Raw genomic sequence first — 21,439 nt, 5'->3', positions numbered from 1 at the left:
ATGCAGTGCCTACAGCTCCAGGGAGGTTGTCATTTCAATAACCTGGAAACCTGCTTTTTATGTCTACACTAGTCTAGGCGACCTGGCTTTGAGTTCACTGGATGCAGAACATTGAAACTGACATCCTGCAGAGAGCTGGGACCTTTAAAGGAGACATAACCTGTGATGAAAGTGTGAACTAGCAAAAAATGTCCCACCACAAAAGGGTCTAAAGACAAAGATCATAGGTCATGTCCTGAGCTCAGAGTAGTGGGGGAAGCTCTCCCTTGTAAAACTGTAGCCATTCTATACCATTGTTTGAGATCTGAATTTCTTCTACCAGAACATTCTGGGGGAAATTATTGACCTTTCCCATCTGATTCTTCTTATGATCAATTGCATCTTTTCCTGACATCTGATTTGGATTTGAAGATACTATCTGTCTCCAGCCATGGATTAGGGCAGTGTTTCTCAGAGGGTAGACTGGAGACAACTTTGAGAACTTCTGGATTAGAGCCAAGCTCACCGACTCTTGGGAAGGACCTTTGCTTTCAAAGCTCATCAGGTCAATGAAGAAACTTGCAGGAAACTGACCCTGGACTGAACAAGTGTAAGGAAGCTCCAAACAACATGCACACCTTGACCTGGCTGTTTTGTGTTTAAGTATTGCCACCTGGAGAAACTCTTGATGTGTGCACAGGAGAGAATCACAGGATGTTCATTACAGCATTGTTTCTAGAAGTGAAAAATTAAAAACAATTCTGAGATCTATTAGTGGAGGAATGAAAAATAAATTGTGGTATGGTCATACAGTAGAATGCTCTAGCAGTGAAAATGAATGAACAAGTGTATAGAAATCAGTGGATTTCAAAAACTCAATGTTAAGTGAAAAAAATATGTAAGAATATTATCATTTATGTAAATTTTATAAAATAACTATATATTGTTTACATGTATAGAGACATATATAAATAAAGACTGGATATGCCCCAGTTACAGGGTAGTGATTACTTCTAGAGATGGAGGGAGAGGAATGGGACTGGGAAGGGGATTTCAATTTCAATTTTATTTAAAAAAAAAAAAGGCTTTGAAACACCTTCTTCTCTGTCAGCCCCTCTCAATTTTTGTAGCTGTGATTCTTATAGGGTAAAGGTTTACAATATTTACATTTTGTTTTGTAACTGTTTTCCAGTTATTTCAAAAATAGAAAACTTTTTTTTTTTGGCTGCACCACGGATCTCAGTTCCCCGACCAAGGATGGAACCCATGCTCTCTGTAGTGGAAGCGTGGAGTCTCAACTACTGCCCCACCAGGGAAGTCCCTAGAAAACTTTTAAATACCATAGTTTTGTGACATGTAAATATTAGTCACTAAAGAAACAATTCGTGTGATTGGAGCCAGAGAATATTAATAAATGTAAATCCTCATGTCATTTAAACATTGTTGGTCCAGGGAGATCCATTCAATCATCCCAACGTGATCAATTCTTTTGATTTCTTGCTGGCTTTTTTCACTTCCTTGGGGTTTCAGTTTCTTGTATTCCATGCTGTCTTTTCTTGAACTTTTAAAAAAATTTTGCTGGAAAATATACTGGCATAATCTGTCATCTAGGATGCATGGATAGTAAATGTTCTTGCGTATCTGAAAATGCCTTATTACTGCCTTCACAAATTACTGGCAGTGTGGCAGGGTTTAGAATTCTAGGTCCGAGACTGGTTTCCTTGCTAACTGTGAAGATACTACTCTGTTTTCCAGGATTCAATGTTGTTAATGTTAGATGACAGTTCTGTGTCTTGTTCTTTAGTAGGAAATCCCAAAGATTTTAGGATTTCCTGTTTACATGTACAATTATAAAATTTTACCAGGATGTGTCTATCTAGATTTTAATTCAATTCAACAAATATTTACTGATGCCCGCTAAAGGCCAGGCACTGTTCAAGGTGCTAGGTTCACAGGACAATGAACAAATCAGGCAAAGATTCCCGCCTTCCTGGAGCTGACAATTTAGCAAGGGAGACAGGCTGAAAATAACCTGCATATTTCTTATGCATGGATAAGAAAATTACATAGTATGCCAGAAGGTGAAATATGCTATGGGAAAAAGGAATGAGTAGATCAGTGTAAAGGGTTCTGGGAATGCTGGTGGGGAGAGCTTAGTCTTTTTTCTTTAATTTTGTTCAGTGGGCTTTTTCAGTCTTGAAGACTTGTGTATTTCTTGAGCTTAAGAAGATATTGTTTTGTTACTTCTTTGCTATTTTCTCTCCTCTGTTTTCTCCATTCTTTGCTAATAAGACAGGTGCAGGACCTCTTGGGTCCCTGCTCCACGCTCTTATATTTTCTGCCTCTTTATTTTTCTTGCTCTATATTATGTGAGATTCCTTGATTGTAGATTAACTGCTTGGTCTTTAGCTGTGTCCAAATTATTATTTCAGCCCATGAATTGAATTTTCCCTACTGCAATCCCATTTTTAATTTCCTAGAACTTTTTCTTGTTCTTTGTTCCTTTCTGTTAGCCACTTCTGACCATTTCTCAACTGCAATGCTTCTGAGGATGTTAATTGCAATTTTTATAAAGTTCTCTCTTCTTTCTTAAATTGTCTCTGTTTCCGCCAAGGTCAGTTTTTCTATTGGTTCAACCTGGGCCTTCTCTTTCATGCTGCTGATTTTCCTAATATATTTAGCAACCTTGGTTTTCTGCTTATAGTTATGAATAAAGGTCTATGTTAAGCAGTGTGGGTAGCTTTCCTGAACATCTTGGCAGATTTGTTGGTCCCTGTCAGGCCTCCCCGCTGGCTGACAGAATTGTCTGAGAGTTCTATGCATGTGGGGTTTCAGAAGATAGACACCTTTTTAGGGTACCAGGATAAGAGGGAAGTAGTCAAGTTAGAGACCCTCACAGTTGTCCAAGTGGGTTTTATTCTGGGGGCAGAGCCCTTTAGAATTTCTAACTGGGTTCTGCTTAATTCTCAGGCCCTCCTACTGGCCCCCTCAGACGTCTTCTAAACAGATTTCCCTCTTTCTTTAGAGAGCAGGTTTTTTGATTAATGATGAGGGAGAATGCCATTGCTTTCACCTATTACATTTTCGTGCCAGGAGAGAAGGAAGGGCTGACTATCTGAGCTGTACACAATACTGCTCCTCAATGCTCGTCCAAACCCCTCCTACTCTGCATTTATTGACTCTGAACTTGGACCTGCTCCTTATCTCCCTTGGGAAGAATTTTGGTGTCTCAGGTTTAAATTGCCTCTGTTCTTTCTCCACTACTGCTTCCTATTTGTCCGTTATCCATGACTGCATAACAAACCACCTCAAACTTTAATGGCTTAAAGCATCAAAAATGTCTCATTTTTCATGCTTCTGTGGGTTGACCATGCAGCTCTTTTGCTTTATGTGGTGTTGATGTTGGGATGGCTGGGAGGTCAAAACTAACCTTCTTTCATGTTTGGTGCTGGCTGCTGGCTGGGATCTCAGCTTGGGCTGTCAGCCAGGGGCCTTGGTTCTTCTCCGTGTTGTCCTTTCCGCATGGCTGCTTGGGCCTCCTTACAGCATGGTGGCTGGTTCCAAGAAAGAGCACCATAAGAGGACAGACTCTAATGGGCAAAAGCTCTTATAAGCTTTTGTTTAGATTATGCTTCCTAATGTCCCATTGGCCAGAGCAAGCTAGCCACCTGCCAAGTCCAGAGTCAGTGTGGTAGGGAACTACAAAGGGCACAAATACTAAGAAGTGTGGTTCGGGACACCAGCAAAGTAACAGCTACCACAATTTTCTATGCATCCTTCAGATTTCAGGTCTACTAGGAGTACTCTTTCCTATTTCAAGCACTGTATTGCTTAGTGTTCTTTAAAAATGTATTTATTGGCCAGTTAATTATGTTAACTATTCTTATGTTAACTACTTTTACTTTAACTCTTGAATCAGAGGTTGAAAAGGTATCTAGAGGGGAAAAGTAAATGTCAAGGAAGTCCCTCAACCTCCCCTCCAATGGGTTCTGTCTAACCCAAACCCTGACATGTGAGGTCTTTTTTGTTATACCTCAGGAGGGTCTGAACAATGCAGCAACCTCGGGTTTGTTTGTCCCATGCTCATCCTTTTCATGCAAGAGTGTCAAACTACCCTCCATTTGTTTGTCTGTCAAACCATAATGCTCTGTCCTTACTTATCCACTCAGAATGTTTCTTCTCTCTTGCCAGCCACTGTAATTTCAAACTCTCTGTTGCTTCATTTGTATTAAGATGTTACTATATGAAATAATATTCACAGAACATCGCCTGAAGGATATTCATGAATACCCTTTGATCAGAGCTGGCAGATCGATTTAAGTTGGCAAGTGAGAAGAAGCCTATTGGTGATGTCCAGTCTCCATGGGAGAAGGTTTCATTGATCATTGGTGAATGATCAATGAAACCCATTGATGCTCTGGGCTTGGACTGGAAGTGGTGGTGTGCTTGCTGGGAAGGTATTTCCGCCTCTGCCCCCAGATATCGTAAAATTTATCACCGAACCAAACCAAACCTTCTGAGGGCTGCTTATCTGTGAGGAATTATTTTGGCTCCTTTGCACTGAGTGACTCTTGGCAATATGCCAGCCACCTGCACTGAAGACATACTGAGAGACAACTGTTCAGAATTAGATTTCTATATTTATTGTAGGAATGTTGCGAGGACATACTATATGACATGGTGTTCCCTTTAAGAGGAGCCATGAGAGAGATCTTCTGAGCCTATAATCTGTTTTTATCTTACGGACACTGTGACTGTTATAACATTATGTTTCCCTCTTTGCTTTGATTGCTAGGAAACCCAGGGCAATGGTGCAGATCTCATCTAGCAACTGCACAAGACTTTTTGACAAACATTTTACATACTAACTTTACCTCTCCCTTCAGTTAGCATTTATTGAGCACCTGCTCTATGCCTGGCACTACCCAAAAATATCCATGTTAATCATTGTAGCATATTAAGACAGTCAGGGCGCTTGTAGCCAAAGACAAACCCTGTGTTTAATGTGACTTAGTGTTTAGGATAACTTAATGTTTCTTTGAGTGGACTGGTCACTCTCTGGTCCCTTCTCGGGACAAGACCCTAGTAATGTACCCACTAAGATATGTACCCTTGCCCTGGTCACTCTCAGGTCATTTTTTTCCTATCTCTATATACCCCACAGAGCAATCTGTTTGTCCCATTTACGTTTGTCTAGAGTGTTCAGCCTTTCCAAAGAACACGATCACAACTTTTATCAGAAGGATAAAAAATGGGGAAAAAAGGGGAGAGGGAAGAGGGAAGGGGACAAATTAGAGGTATGGCATTAACAGATACAAACTACTATATATAAAATAGATAAGCAACAAGCACTTACTGAATAGCACAGGGAAATGTACCTGGTATCTTGTAATAACCTGTAATGGAAAAGAATCTGCAAAAATTACTGAATCACTATGCTGTACACCTGAAAGTAACACAATGTTGTAAATCAACTATACTTCAATAAGGAAAAAAAGGAAAAAAAAAAGGAAGGAAGAAAAATAGTGGAAAACTGAAGCATGTGAAAGGGGAAGACGCCACTGGGGCTGGGTACTAACGAGTGAACACAGGGCTGACTTCTACACTCTTCCAGAACAGCCGCACTGTGCTCCCTCAGTTCCTGCCCAGCAGTATTCTTCCTTAGTTCCTAGCTCCTATGTGACCAGGTTCTCTGATGTTTTGCTTTCACTTCCCCTCCATGGCAGAAGCAGACACGGTCAGGGCCCCTTCCGTGTAATTCCAGATTTGTCAATTCTTTTGAACCAATACACCCCAAACTGTCTTTCTCATCACGGAATGGGCAGAGTACAGACCTGTGTGTGTCTATTTTTGCTTCCAGGAAGCTTGGAGTCAAATTTCACAGCTACAATATTAGCCTTCATGGCTTGCAAGATGGATAGTCCTAAAAAAACAAAAATCGAAAATCAAAAAACAAATTTATTGTCTGAATGCCTTTTATTTTAAGTCATACCCAACCCTTTTTCAAGAGGAGGGGCAACTTAATAATTACTGATTTGCATAGAGCAGAACTCCAGAACTCAGCCTCCTAAAGCAATGAGTCAACTGGCCAAATTTGTAGGGTGTCCACCCACCATTTCTAAGGTGCCCGATGTGGTGCTTTGCTGCTGGTCAGCTGTGGCATCGTGGGTATAGTGACTTAAAGTCAGCAAATCTGAATTTAAGCGCACCCTTTCTTAGCCCTTTGACCTTGGGCAAGTTGCCTCACCTCTTTGAGCCCCAGCGTCTTCATCCATAAATGGCTCCATACTCTTCAGAGAACTGCTGTGAAGATTATAGGATAATGTTGATGGAATTCCTTTATAATTTACAGAGTACTGCAGTGCTGGAGAATGAGATTATATTCACTGGGTTTGTGCCCTCCCCAGAAACCTGCGGAGGGTTTCTTCACCACTACAAGCATTCTGACCACTCATATTTTCAGCATTAAGACAAATTGTTGTCAACAAAATAATATCTCCAACATGCATACCAAAGTACCCCAAAGCTTTGCCATGGCCCTTGGGTCCCTGGCAGACTCCTAGGGAGCAGCTCACAGGTATGGGATGTTGGATGCTTCTGCCACTGAGTTCAGATGCCCTTGGGCTGCTCTGCTGATGGAAATGCTCACCAGCCCCTCTCAGGTGGCCTTTGTTACCATTCTCTTTGACTCTACCCTCTTCCTGGACATTGAATTCATTTCCTTGATTTTTAAGCCACACCTCTTGGCTGGTGACCCTCAAATCTGTATCTGCAGCCTGTGTTTCTCTTGGTGCCAAAGACCAGTATCCCCAACTGCCTATGGGACGGCTCCTCCTGGGAGCCCCATGGGTACTGGAAACCCAACGTATCCAAAGCCAAACTCATCCTCAAGCCCCCTTCTCCCAGCTCTCTCCTCTTACAATTCCTATGCAGATCTTTCACATCTGCCCCCTCCTCTTCCCTCTCATTGCCATCACTTTGGTTCAGGTCTTCAGCATCTCTTGCTAGGATAAGCCTCTCACCTGGACTTCCTGCCTCCTACCTCTCCTCTTTCTAAACCACGGTCCACATCAGCTGCCAGGCAGATCTTTGAAGATGCTACTCTGGGGAATTCCCCTGCAGGCCAGTGGTTCGGACTCCGTGCTTTCACTGCCGCAGCCCAGGGTTCAATCCCTGGTCAGGGAACAAAGATCCCACAAGCCTTGTGGCAGGGCTCCCCTCCTCCAAAAAAGTGACTCTGATTAAGTCAGCCTCTCCTCCTACTCATAAATCTTAAATGCTCCCTGCCCTTGAGGTTTTCTGAGACTGAATCCCCGATCACCTCTCCATTGCCACTTCCCACCAGCCCCCCTCATGCACGAGTGTTTCCAACCAGAGCAAACAGCTTGAAGTTCATTGACTGACATGCTCTCTCTTACATTTCTGGCTTTCACATGTGTTGTTTCCATTTTCTGGAAAACCCCACTAGTCCTTGCCTGCTTATCCAGCTTCTACTTGTTCTGCAAGGCTGGTCTAAAGCCTCAACTCCTCTCTGAAGCTTTTCTTGACTCCTTCAGACAAGATTGGTGATTCCTACAGCAATTTGTACATAAATCTTTTATCACCTTGCATGCTAATTGTTTACATGTGTTTTTCCCACACTAGACTGTGGTCTTTTTGGGCGAAATGTGTTTGTGATTCATCTTTGTGTGACCACTTCTTAGAACAATGCTGGAAACATGGTAGACTCTCTGAGGATGTTTGAGTCCTCTTGTTAGTGATTTAATTGTCACACCCATTCCTAAAGTAGCAGAGAGCATAACCGAAGCCAGCTTGATAAGATAGGAGGAATACATATAGAACTGTGAAGTCCAATACAGAAGCCACTGGCCACAGGTAGCTATTAAGCACTTGAAATGTGACTAGCCTGAAATGAGTTATACTGTAAAATACACACAAAATTGCAAAGCCTTAGTATTAAAAAAAAAAAGGATGTAAAGTTTCCCATTAACACCTTTGACATTGATGACCATTGAAATGATCATCTTTTGGACATATCGTGTTAAATAAAATATATTATTAAAATTAATTTCACCTCTGTCTTTTTACTTTTCTAATGTGGTTACTAGAAAATTTAAAACTACACATGCGGTTCACATTTGTGGCTTGCATTATATTTCCGTCAGACTATGATGATCTAGAGCGTTCATTCTGTGAACAAATGTTTCTCGAGTACCTGCTCCATACAGGTGTTAGTCTAGGTGATGGAAATAGAATGGTAAACAAGATAGATAAGGTTCCTGACCTCAGGGAGCTTATATCATAATGGAGCGAGGGACACAGAACAGGAAGCAGACGTGTAAACAAGATGATTTTGGACAGTATAAGTAAAGTACTATGAAGAAAGCAAAGCAGGGTACTTGATAGAGAGGGTGGAGGAGGCACAGGAGGGCGGCCAGGTAAGGTCTTCTAGAGCAGGTGAGGTCAGAGGCAGGGAGACAGGGGAGGAGGCTGGTACATGGAAGATAGTAGAGACCTGAACTGAGACAGCAATGGTACAGATAGGGAGACAGACTTGAGAGATATTTGGGAAGTAACAGGAGGACTGTGGTAATCATAGGAGTTTGGGATTGGCCAGAACCGATGCGGACTGCCAGTTTTCTGGATCACCAGATGAATGGTGGTGCCACCAGATGAGATAAAGCTGGAGTGGTCTTGTGGCAGACAAGGAATTCCATTTTGGCCATGTTGAGGGTGAGGTGTCTGTGGAATGCCAGGGAGCAGCGCTGAAGGGAGACATCAGTGCTAGGAATGATAAAATGGGATCTATTAGCACAGACATGGTCATTAAAACCCAGCATGGATGGGACGAAGTGAGAGAGTGGCATGGACATATATACACTACCAAATGTAAAATGGATAGATGGTGGGAAGCAGCCACATAGCACAGGGAGATCAGCTCAGTGCTTTGTGACCACCTAGAGGGGTGGGATAGGGAGGGTGGGAGGGAGACGCAAGAGGGAGGGAGATGTGGGGATATATGTATATGCATAGCTGATTCACTTTGTTATAAAGCAGAAACTAACACACCATTGTAAAGCAATTATACTCCAATAAAGATGTTAAAAAAAAGTTTTAAAAGGGATAAAAACAACAACAACAACAACCCAGCATGGATGGGAAAGGAAAGAGAGAAGATGGCAAATGGAGAGGACACACAGGTCCAGGGAGCAGTTTTCTAAACTGGATCATACACGAGCATGTGTCTAGGTTGAGGGGAAGGACCCAGCGTGGCTAGAGGGGTTCACGGTATAAGAGAGAAGGCAAGATTGAGTCGGCAAGGTTTGGCTGGTGATGGAGGGGTTGGGCTGGCCTGGGAGACTGGCTGGGAGGAGAGAAGGGGTCTCCGACGAGGTATTTGTCCTCGGGGAGGAGGAAAGAGTTTAAGGAGCTGGTAAAGGTTAGGAGTAGCTGTGGAAGGGGATGATGTCCAGGTCACAGGTAAGGACATCACTTGGGGAAGCTTTGGATGTGTCACAGTTTGGGCCAAGGCTTTATCATTATGTCTTCAGAGTTTGAGAAGCCTCCAAGAAGCGCTGGGATAGGGGATTGGGAAAGCTGGCTTTTGAAAAGTTGAGTGGCCCTGGGGCAGCTCAGAGCCTCTTTGCCACTCTTTTCTCTCACCTCTAAAACGAGCTGCTGGTGTCTTCAGCTTGTTAGCAGGTGTAAGGTCACTAAGTACATGTGCTTCCCTTGGTTGCTTGAGCTGTCCTCTGTCTGAAACTCACTTCCCTTCCCTTTCCCAGCCAGTAGAGGACTCCAGGCTCTGTCCCAGGGGCTGTCTGAGGCCGCCCCACAGCAAAGTCAAGCAGCCAGGGCAGACTTGGCCCGCATTATTCTCTGTAACGAGTGGGCGTCTGTCTGTCTGACAGCAGTGTGAGGGCAGAGTCCTTGGCTTCCTTGTACTCTGTATGGCCTAGGGCAGGCTGTCTGGTGGTAAGCTGGCTTCCAGGAACGCTACCTGTAAGAGAAATGAATAGCGTTCTAGTCTCTTAAATCATCGTATTCCTCGGAGTGTCAGCTCCAAGTAAAAAGGGGAATTGCAGGTGATAGCAGTGTACTGATTAGTACTGGGCACGCACTTCATGCCTATTAACTCAGTGAATCCCACAATCACACTGACGTGGGTTATTCCCATTTGGTAGAGAAGGGAAAAGACACAGAGAGGTTAAGTACTTGACCGAGGTCGACATCTGGTGAGTGAGCAGACGGGGTTTAAACCGGAATTCGGACTCGGCGTAGGAGCACTGCTCACTGCCGGTTGTTGGCTGCTCCGGTGGAGAGGTTCCAAGGTTTCGGGATCATTTATCCCTTCCTATCCCCGGCCCGAGTGTTCCCCACGTGGATGATCTCGCGGGCTCTTCCCGCTCTGACACCCCCGGTTCTGGCTCCACCCTCTGCCTGCCCGCAGTTCGGCCCAGACACTCTTCAGAGCCTCTCTCGTCGATGACAAGCTCCCGGCTGCGCCCAGGACCGGGGCCCCGCGCCCACCTCCTGGTCCGCCACCTTCCCGCAGAGCGCGCGCCTCCGGGGACACCTGTCCCCGGTCAGGGGGCTGTCGCCGCTCCTCGGCGCCGCCCGGCGCTCGCGGTGGAGCCCCAGCAGCCCTGGGCGGGAGGACGGCAGGGGGCCTCCCGGGCCTGTGCACCTGCCCTGCTTACCAGGAGGCTGCGGGCGGGAGAGCCGTGGGGGCGCTGCAGAGGGCGCAGCGCGGGGGGCGCGCTGGGCGGGGCGCCTTGAAGGGCGCGGCCGAGGGGCGCGGGCGCAGCCGGAAGCTGGGGCGGGGCGCCCGCGCGGGATGCGGTGAAGGGCAAGCGGCGCGGCGGCGGTGGCGATGAGTGCCTCGGCGGCCACAGGGGTCTTCGTGCTGTCCCTCTCGGCCATCCCGGTCACCTACGTCTTCAACCACCTGGCGGCCCAGCACGAGTGAGTGGGTGCGCGCGGCGGGGGTCGGCGCGTCAGGAGCCCCAGCAACTTTTCAGAGGGGGCCGAGCCGCAAACTGCAGGGCAGCGGTTCGCCGGCCTCCAGGGCTCCCCGCGGGCGGCCGGAGGAGGGGAGGCGCCCGGAGTCGTGCGGGCCGGGGTCCTCGCTTAGGCTGGCATCCCTGACATTCGGCGCAATTCTGGGGGCAAGTGCTGGGCGTCCGCTCTGTGCCCGCCCCGTGCCAGGTATCCGGGGTTACAGAGGTCAATAAGGCAATGCCCCTAACCTTCAAGTGCCCAGGGGCAGGGGTGGGGCGGTACACACACCGACAACTTGGGAGCTTGGTCTTATCTCAGGCTGTGCCTTGTTCGTTTCGCATTTCTCAGGAACGTTTCCATGTATGCACACACGCATACTTGTCATTTCGTATTAATTTTAGAAACTGTTGTGAATGACTAGCAGAAATAGCCCAGAACGAACAGACAAAGACCTGGGTTCTAGGCCTGGCTTTGGAACTAACCGTGGGGCCCGGCCTCAGTTCTCCTGTCTGTCAAATGGCGTATATTTGCATCCTATTGTCGGGATCCAAAAAGCCGTAAGGGCGCAGTGTTGTGTAGGATGGGCAGCGAGGCAGAGAGGCAGGGCAGTTCCATGCTAAGGAAATGGGTGGGGCTGAAGGAGGCCGCATATGGATTTGGTTCAAAGCCCTGCCTCTCCTCTGTGAGGGATCCCTGGCCAAGCAATGGGCACCAGTCAGCAGCCAGCCTGCTCCAGCAGTGGGAATGGTGCCAGACAGACCCCTGGGCCTGCTGATGTTTCTTGCTATCTGCGCGGAAGAGGAAGTACACCTGTTATGTTTCCCACAGCAGTTGGTGCTAAGGAAATTGCATCAGTCTGTATGCTGCAGACCCCCTTCAGACCTGCAGGCTGTAGAGAAGTGTCTGCCCACAGGGTGGTGACTTGCTCCTCTCTTGTTCCTGGGGCCACCACTTGCTGACAGCCTTATCCAGATGGCACCCATCCATACTGAGTGCTCCCTAGGCATGGGTGGTGACAGCCCTTGGTCTGACCCAGTCTTGGGGCACAACTCCTGGAAGAAGCATCTCTGGGCAGTGAATGTCACATGTCTGTGAAGATAGTGCATGGAGGACCCTGCCCTCCTAAAATGGCATTATGGGCAGTTCAGCAAATATTTATTGAGTACATATTCTATGTTTGGCACTGTTCCATGTGCTGGGGAAATAGCTATGAACAAACCACAAGAGATTGGGGAGGCATGTGTTGAGATAGACATCAGCACAGAAAATGGGGTGACATGAGAGTGATGGGGGGGACTGGTGGTCAGGGAAGGCTTCTTGGAGGAGGTGACTTGAGCTGCAGGAGGTGGCCACAGGAAGATCTGGGGACAGAGCTTTCCAGGTAGGGGAACAGGGAGCAGTACAGGGTGAGGGATGTGGCTGGGTGCTGGGATATTTGGGAGGGAGGGCAGTGCAGCTTGTTGAAGGATCACATGGCATGGAGAGGATCTGAGGATGACTGAGATTTTGGCCTCAGCCACTGGGAGGATGGTGATGGCATTTACTGAACACATGGTGAATTATGTATTGCTGTGTATTGTTGAGCACATTGCTAAGCCCTGCAGAGTTTGGAATAATTGGTTCCAACCATTCTTCCTGTCCTCCTGCAGGTTAAAATCCCAGTAGCCTTTGATTCCTCCCTCTTCTTTCTCCACTCCTTCCCTCCAGCCCTCCCACTGTCTCCTTCCCCCTAATTCCCCGGGGTTGGGCTAGCATGTTTCCTCCTTCCTGTTCCCCTGGCACTGGCCCTCTCTGGCCCAGCCCATGGCAAAGCCTCCCACAGGAGGTCCCCTTCCCACCCCAGTGCCCTGTGCATTTCTGCCTCAGCCCACCAGCCCAGCCCACTGTGCTGGTGCTTCAGCCACACGGGACTGTTCTGTGCCCCTAGGACACTCCTTAACTTTCCCACCTCCTCGCCATTGCTCACACTGTTCCCTCTGACGGGGATGCCTTCCTCCCTGTAGCTGACTGTTGAAGCCACACCTGGGCTTTATGGCCCAGAGGAAAATGCCACCTCTTCCTCTTCCAGGTCCCTCCAAGCAGATGTGATCTCTCCCTCCTCTGAGCCTGGCTGGGTTGTGCTCTTCCCACAAGAGTTACTTTCCTGTGGTCAGAACTTACCTTCTCAGGCCATAGCTCCCCTTAGTATTGTCCTGCCCAGCACGGGGCCTCGTGCCTAGTGGGCATCCCGTTAAGTTTGCATTAGTTGACTTAGTTGAAGCTTCCTTCCCACCAGACCTTTTACAAAAGCCTGAAAAACAGAAAAATCAGATTAAGTCGAGGAGTCAGAAAAGGGTGGGATCTCTCTCTCTGTCACACACAAACACACACACGCACACACAAACACTCTGCTCATACTCACCCATACATGACCCCGCTCAGTAGCTGTCTGTTCATGGAAGGGCATCAGTAACTCCCCGCTCCCCATCCCAAAACACACACACATTCCAAGACTAACAACATTTCCACCCTTGGGTTAGTGGCAGCCCTTAACCCTCCCCCCACACCCCGAGCCCCTGCTGGATCCATTTCTCCCTGTTCTGAGCAGGCCCTGCACTTGGCTGTCACTGGGAGACACAGGTGATCTGTTGCCCCAGTTTCTCTTCATTTTTTGCTCCTCCCCCAGAGGTGGAGAGTGTGAGAGGACACCGTGAACCAGTTCACACTGCTCTCTCATAGTCCAGAAGAGCACCAGCTGTGTGACAGTGCTGGCTGCGAGCCTAGGTCCTTGGCAGGAGCAGGGATGGGAGTTGTCTCCTGGCCACTACCTGTCTCAGGCTGTGATTAAAATGTCTGTCAGCTTACATCACACACCTATCCTCTTCCCTCTTCACCGGATGCTTCAGCCCAGCATCATGTTCCTGACCCACATTAGCTTCCTCTTCCGTCCTCTCCTCCTCTGTCTCATCCCTACAGGAGGAGCCTGGAGCATCCACTGATGTGTACCACTAGAAACCTCCTATTTCAGTTTCTTACCTGGTCACTGACATGGTCATCCTCATTCTTGTCATAGAACTATGTCATCCATTCACCATCCGTCCATCCACCCATCCATCCACCGTCCATCGTCCATCCGTCCGTCCATCCATTCATCCATTCACCATCCATCATCCATTCCTCCACCCACCACCCATCGTCTGTCATCCATCCAACTATCCATCCATCTACCATCCATCTGTCCATCCATCTACCATCCATCCACCCATCCATCCATCCCATTTCTCCTTCCTTTCTTCCTCTCCCTTTCCTTCCCTCCCTCATTCATCCATCAATTCCTGAACACCTTAAAATAGGTCCCGAGGCAGACTTTCTGTGCATACTCATCCAGGTTTCTTGGAAAAGGTTGCACGTTCCCATACCCCACCCCTGAAGTATTCTGATTCTGTAGGTCTAGGGTGGCATTTGGAAATCTGGGCGCTGCTGATGCCCAGAGCCCACTCCTTTACTCTTAAGTGGGTCCTGGGGCCAGGTGCTGGGGACACAGCTTTCCTGGACCTGGGGCCAGTCTCCTTGGGGTCCATCTACCTGCAAGGAGTTGGATCACTTCCTGACTGACCTCTCTGACATTAGGGGCAGATTTCTGACTGGTGCCTAGCACCCATTCCAGCTGTAGGTGTGTGGAGTGAACTTCAGCATAAGTTCATCCCTCAGATATTAGTAGGTATTGGTGGGCTGTGAAGGATACTTTCCAGAAGTCCCAGGGCATGTGGCAAACGTTATCCAGAAATCCTCTGTGATGGTGTGGAGGGCTCTTGGCTAAGGAGTGGTGCTTGTAGCCTCTCTCAAGGGCTACTGAGGAGTGTAGCAGGCCATGGAAGTGGGCCAGGTGGTGCTTTGTCTAGAACTGGATGCCTTGTTGGTGTGGAGGAGTGAGAGAGAGAACATCTCTTAGGACTGGAGGTAGCCTTCTGGGTGAGGAAGCTCAGAGCCTATTGAGATAGGTTCCCCCCATGTAGACAGGGATCTCTTTTTCATCCACAGTGCCTGGCACATAGGGGTGTGCAAGGCATTTTCCCTCAATATATTTTTTAATGAATTAAAAAACAGATGATGAAATGACATGATGTTCCTAAGGTCACACAGGGAGTGGCAGAGTAGGTACTAGACTCCAGGTCCCTTGACTGCTAACTCCACCAAGTCTCGTGCCCTAGTGCTGTCCTGCTGAGGAGGGGCTTTGTTCCCCAGTCTCCTTGGTGCCATGCCCTTTCCCAGGAGAAAGACCAGGGGCTGTGCCCAACCTAGCCTCACCCTGGCTTCCTGGGCATGGGGTTGCATGCTGGCTTCGCTTCCTGGGTGTTGGGGTGCTGGCATCATTCTGGCTTTAGGCCCGGCCTAGGCTCTTCCCTCCTTGGATTGGCCTCGTCCTCTGGCCCCTTTGATTATACACACAGCCTGTGGCTTGTCCACCGAGAAGGTGTATGTAGCTGTGACTCCTGTGTGTTCCCTGGAGCTCGGTCTGAGGGTTTCCAGCTGGCCCTGAGAGAGGAGGCAGATTCAGTGGTTAGACCTGTCAGACACTGGGAAGAGGGCTTGGAGGAGCAGGTGGACAGAGGCAGCGGGACAGCAGCAGAGGGCGCTTGGACACATGGTTCACCCAGGTGGGCAGGATGACAGGAGAGTGAGGACCTAGTACCTTTGGTCCCTGAAAGTCTCAGGGGCAGCCCAGAGGGGCCCAAGTGCTGCGGATAAACTTCATGAACTCCACAGTGCTTGAGGGATAGGCAGAGGCAGAGCTGCAAGAGAATGCATTCAATAGCCAGGGAATTCCATACACCAGTGTGTTTATTTTGATAAGTGACCACCTCCCTGTTCTGGTCGTTGCAGTTCCTGGACAATTGTAGGGGTGGCTGCCCTCATCCTGTTCCTGGTAGCCCTGTTGGCTCGTGTCCTGGTCAAAAGGAAACCACCCCGGGACCCACTGTTCTATGGTACGTCTCCATGGGAGGGAAACACTTTGTGTCCACTTAAGAGTGCAACACTGGGGCCTTAGTCTCTTTCCCTCTGTGGTTGTGAATACTCTGAGCCCCTTGGTAAAGTGGCGGGAAGGGTGGGAGTATTTTTGTTCTCCTGTAAGCTAAAGTCTCTCCCAGGCTGTGGACCCCACCCTGTCGCAGCTGGGAGCCTGGTGGAGGGAAGGTCACTGCCAGGGCCAGGCAGGACACCCTTCCATTCCTCTCCTCTGTCCCCAGCCATGCTCTTACCTCTGACCTCGGCTCTTTTACCAGCTCCTTTCTGGCTTCCTGCCTTCAGCTTGCTGTTTGCAGCGCCCTCCACCTGGCATGGAACGTAGCCGTATGGAGCCTCAGTTTGCACATTTGTGTAATGAGGGAAATAATAGTATCAATACTTACCATGGAGGGTTGGTACCAACATTAGATACTAGTTGTAAAGTACTAAGACCACTGCCTGGCAAGTACGCTTGTATGTTAAAGGAATAAAAACACCACTGATTGAGCACCTGTGGTGTGCCTGGTGTGACTCTGACCGCATTAGCAGTATCATTTTATTTAATCCTCACAACAAACGTCCTCCCTGCACAGATGAAGAATCTGGCTTAGAGGGTGCTAAGAAACGTGGTCAAGGTCACAGTTAGTGAGACAGCACTGACCCGCACAATTTCTCCCAACTTGCATGTAAAAAATGCTGAAGCTTAGAGAAATGATGTAACTTACCTAAGACCTGACAGCCGGTCAGGAGATGAGCTGGGCCTGTCTGAGTTCAAGGCCCCACTCCACCTGCCTTTGATCTGGCCTCTGCCCCCCTCTGCAGACTGGTCTCCTGCTGCCGTCTTCCCCTGACTCCCTCCACACTCCGTGGAGCCCACGCTTAGCTGCGCTCATGTCTCTCCCAACTCCTCAGGGTGGAGGACCCTTGCTCCTACCCCCTCAGCCCTCTGTCCTCATGTCTGTCACTGCAGCCACAGGGCCAGACTGGAGGGCAGAGAATGTCCTTGCCATCTCTGACCCAGCGTCTGACACTCCTGTTGGCACCGGCGATTGTTGGTAGAATAGCGAATGAGCATGTGCTGAAGGCTTCCTCTCCTGGGAGACACGCAGTGGCTGATCACCTGATGGCTCATCGCTGTCAGCGGGATCTGGACCAGAGGCCTGCACAGAGGCCCGGGGAGGCAGGGTCTACAGGGCTGGGCACGCGTGGGCCTTCTGCTCCTTCTGGGGAAGATGTAAACGCAGACTCAGGGCAAGGCCAGCTTCCCTCCTCTGTGAGTTAACCTTCCCCTCTCTCCTCTCCATTTCTTTTTTTCACAGCTGTTTGGATATTCATCATCAGATTTTTCTACCATCCATGCCCATCACATAGTTTGACACCGATTTGTTACAACTTGAACGTGCAGCTTTATTGACAAACTGCCACACACTAAATTTGATCACTCACTGTTTAAAAAGTATTATTCCTAAGCTGTTTGTTGCTGGTAGTTTTCAGCCCATTGAGGAGATTCTCACAACCTTAGTGAGATTCTCTAAGATGCTACGGCTTTCCTTCTTTAACATTCATCGGTTCCATCTCGTATCCATTTTTTAAAAAAATCACTGGCCTTTCTTCTTAAAGCCACTGTCACTTGCACGTCAGCCGCTGTCTGTCTTTCGGATCTCCAGTGTGGGATAAAGCAAGTGCGTTGGACACACTGTGAGGCAGACTGCTTGGTAACCATTGAGATGAATGATCTCTTTTGAGTCCATGTTTTAAACCTGGGGGTCACCTCTGTGCTTCCTTGGCCACTGGTTAATGGTTTTGTTCCTGCTACCCAGGTGGGATGCAGATGTGGCCCTGGCAGCCACGTGTAGGAAGTGGAGGATGGGTGGGGCAGGCTGGTAGAATCCTCTGGGACAGTCAGTGGGTGACTTTGTCACTCGCTACTCCCTGGGTCGGGGGGTGTCCTCTCCCAGCTCCACGACACGGGCAGAGATCCAGCTGCATGCACAGGAGGTACGTTCTTTTAGTCCATATTGACAACGTCCACGGTATCTTCTGGAAAACATGAAAATAAATCATTACTGGTGAACGCCAGGCTCTTAGGCAACGTCCCCTGAGCTACGGCTTTTTGAACTCCTGCTTTCTTTGCTCTAGTGTATGCAGTTTTTGGATTTACCAGCGTGGTGAACCTCATCATAGGACTGGAACAGGACGGGATCATTGATGGCTTCATGACATACTACTTGAGAGAGGTACGGGGTCGGTAGTGAGTACGAGCCTCGAACTAAAGGGTCTGCGACCCCAACAGCATTGCTCGAGATGGAAGTCCTTTCGTTTAGTGTAAGCAGGGATGACACACGGTATTTCATTTGCTGCCATAGACACAGGACACTTAGTCACGTGGAAGATGAAGCAGAAAGTTAGGATTGGGTCATGGGAGGCAGTTCTGCTCGGTGTTCGGTCTTACAGCTCCTTCCTCACACCCAACCCACCACCTTTCCCCTTTACTTGTATTTAATATAAATGAGGTTACTTTAAACGAATCCAGTATCTGTGTATCTATTGTTATTAATACACTACTCTCTAAGAAAGCCCCAAACACTGAGGCAGTTAATAAAGCCATTTGATTGTGGGGATGAACATGCACTCCTCCCCTCATCACAGCATGATAGACCTACCTGGCACCTGACGGAGCTAGTCCTCTTTCCTTATTTTATGGTGTGATGAATCCAGCCCCAGAGAGGTTAAGTAACGTACTTAAGGTCACACAGGAAATAAGGAGCAGAGCTGGAAGTGTAGTCTTCATCTGTGTTTCAAACAATGGGGAGCTTTGTGTGCAAGCTAAGGGAGTTTGGATTTTGTCCCGCATGTGAGGGAAGATGTTAAGTCAGCAAACAGTGCAGTCAGCTCTGAGAAGGATGGGCTTGACGGGAAGGGTCGATGTCATAAGCTGGGACATCAGTCAGGAGGCTTTTGCAGGGCCAGCAAGGGCATGAAGATGGCCCAGACGGAGGCCAAGCATGGACAGTAGAGAAGGACGGACGGACTTCAGAGAACTTGGGCAGCTGGAATGAGTAGGTCTCGGGGATGAGTTGGGGGCAATGGGGAGAGTAAGGGCTGAGGTGCCATCCTGATTCCTGCTTTTGGAAGAACGCTGGTGTTATTCAACCGGAGAAGGACAAAAGGGGAAATGCGGTTCCACAGATGTTCGGTGAGCAGACTGTGGGGGTCACAAGACCTGCTTTCTCCCTCCAGGAGCTAATGTGGCAGTGAGATGGCATGGTCCTAGGCGCAGAGACGGAGGCTCACGCCAGGCACAGTGCGCGCTGAGGAAGAACTGACTCTGGGAGCACTCGGGGGAGCCTCAGCGAGTTGGTGACGCTGCCCTCGGCTTCTTTAAAAATGGCAGTGGCAGTGGATGATAAACGTTTTCCAGATAGACTAGGGGGTGGAGGGCATGCCAAGGAGAAGAGACAGTGTGGGCAAAGGCTTAGAGAGAAGGGACTTCCCTGGCGGTACAGTGGTTAGGACTGCACTTCCACTGCTGGGGGCGTGGGTTCCAGCCCTGGTCGGGGAGCTAAGATCCCACAAGCTGCACGGCACAGCCAAAAAAGAAAAAAAAAAAAAGGAGGCTTAGAGAGGAGAAACAGCATATGTCTCCCCACTGCCAGCCTGGGGCGCACGTGTGCACAGATGATGCTGAGTTCATCTGGGGACGTGTGGGGTTTGAGGTGGGTAAGGAACATCCTGGCAGGTGTCCCAGCTGGCAGGGCTTTGCAGCTGTTGAGCTCGGGGAGGAGAACAAGGACCATCAGAGTATAGTTGGTACCTGAAGGTCTGAGAGGAAAGGAGAGGGTAGAGAGGAGAGAGCCGAGGGTGGAACTTTGGAGACCGTGGCCAGAAGGTCAGGAGCCTCTGAAGTGGACTGTGAGGGGACAGGCGAAGAGGCAGAAGGAAAGCCTGGAGAGTGCAGGGCCACTGAGTCCAGAGTGGGGAGGTTTCAGGAAGGAGGCAGCTGCCAAGAGGGCCTGGAGGTTGAGCTGGTGAGGGTGGTGAGACAGGGTATGAGATGGGGGGCTGGGGTGTAACTGTGGGAGGGTCTGCAGGGCCAGGCTCAGGGACCCGGCTGCCAGATAAGAGGAGGTGGGGCTTGGTCTTGCAGCCACCAGCAGCTTTGGCACGTTTTTGAGCAGAAGAGTGACATGTCAAGAGCCAGGGCAGTGGTGAGGTGAATCGGAAGGAGAGGAGAGAGGTAGGAAGACCATGTGGGAAAGGTTCAGTGAGGGGCACTGAGGTCTTGAACTAGGCCATGACGAGAGGGAGGGTTGCCTGGGGTGACATTATAGAGGTAAAATTGATAGGACTTGCCAACAGACTGCATAAGAGAACAAGGAATGAACAACGACCCTGTGGTTTCGACCTGGGTAAGTTGAATGGTGTCGCCATAAAAATAGAGAGGCCAGGTGGGGCTTGGTTGAAGGGGGAAGACAATGAGTTAAAGGAGGTAAGGTGAGTTTGAAGGGCCCACGGACCAGACAGTTGAAGATACCCATCAAGCCACCAGGAGAGGTTAGCACTGGCCGTGAGAGCCAGGTGTGTACGCATCAATGATTAAAACCATGAACTTGGATAGTATTATCCAATCAAAGCATGTCAGAGAGAAAAGATGTGGGCCAGGCATGGGTACTGAAATATGACTCACGTTGTTTCCTCCACCTCTGTGATTTTCACTTGATTTGATTTTTGAGGCAAGATGACAGAGAGCAGTCTTTGCCCCAGGGGAGTGCAGAGCTTCAGAGAATCCCCTGCTTGGTTGGTTGACTGATGGGCTGGTTGATCTGCTCTGTTCCTTGTTGTAGAAGGGATTTAAGGCATCTTAGGAAAACATCTGAAACAAGGCAGGAGATCACAAATGTGGGAGAAAGAAGAAAGGGAAGTGAGTTGGAGCCAGAATGACACTAAAAACCTAGGCAAGTTTGACAGTGATTTTACAGTAGCCACCTGGAAACATAAGCACCTGGGAAAGGGAAATGTCGTTCATCATATAATCTGTGTTTATAAAATTAAAAATTTCTCGGAAGTATAGCTCTTCTTGGTAGTATAGTTTCTGCTAGTAATTAGCTGTGTGACCTTAGGCAGGTCAGGTAACCTCTTCCAACCTCTGTTTGCTCATCTGTAAAATGGAGTCAGTCGTGTCTATCCTTGTTGGGAAGGTTGAACGAGGGGTTGGGTGTGAAGCTCTGAGTATAGTGCCTGCCGGTCTGTGCCTGCATTGGGGACAGAGGCGGGGGAAAGGTGTGCCTTCCTCACACTCATCCCAGCAAGCCTCTGGGTCAGTATGAATTTTGAAGGTCAGCCAGTGGCTCTGGTCAGCAGGGTCTTCCCTGGCCACCCCTTCTGCCCAGAGCCAAACACCTTTAGTCACAGATTAGACTTGGCCTCAGTGAGTTCATCATGCGGCCAGGACTGCCTGTAACGCCATCAGTTT

General features: G+C 48.8%; 1 protein-coding gene and 1 long non-coding RNA gene across 4 annotated transcripts in view; one reads left to right on the top strand and one right to left on the bottom strand.

Moving 5' to 3' along the window:
* Nucleotides 1-3,408: 3,408 nt before the first annotated feature.
* Nucleotides 3,409-5,904, bottom strand: LOC116748389. The gene is made up of 3 exons (XR_004348271.1): nucleotides 5,814-5,904; nucleotides 5,336-5,375; nucleotides 3,409-3,533 (listed from the first exon to the last, which is right to left on the bottom strand). It is a non-coding gene; the product is annotated as an uncharacterized LOC116748389 (long non-coding RNA).
* Nucleotides 5,905-10,810: 4,906 nt separating this feature from the next.
* The window catches only part of TM6SF1 (transmembrane 6 superfamily member 1), a 26,706-nt gene continuing 16,077 nt past the window's right edge, over nucleotides 10,811-21,439 (top strand). For 2 of the 3 annotated variants that reach the window (XM_032622151.1, XM_032622154.1), the window contains exons 1-3: nucleotides 10,811-10,944; nucleotides 15,844-15,947; nucleotides 18,106-18,203. In XM_032622151.1, the coding sequence (XP_032478042.1) occupies nucleotides 10,853-10,944; nucleotides 15,844-15,947; nucleotides 18,106-18,203 (294 nt within the window). In that variant the 5' untranslated portion in view covers nucleotides 10,811-10,852. Of the gene's footprint in view, nucleotides 10,945-15,843; nucleotides 15,948-18,105; nucleotides 18,204-21,439 lie in introns of those variants that run through there. The other variant, XM_032622153.1, reaches the window with a different exon arrangement.

Source organism: Phocoena sinus, chromosome 2 (genome assembly GCF_008692025.1).
Source record: "Phocoena sinus isolate mPhoSin1 chromosome 2, mPhoSin1.pri, whole genome shotgun sequence".
Taxonomy (NCBI): Eukaryota; Metazoa; Chordata; class Mammalia; order Artiodactyla; family Phocoenidae; genus Phocoena; species Phocoena sinus.
Note: the sequence above shows the minus strand (reverse complement) of the source record. Positions and strands in the feature narration are given on the sequence as shown.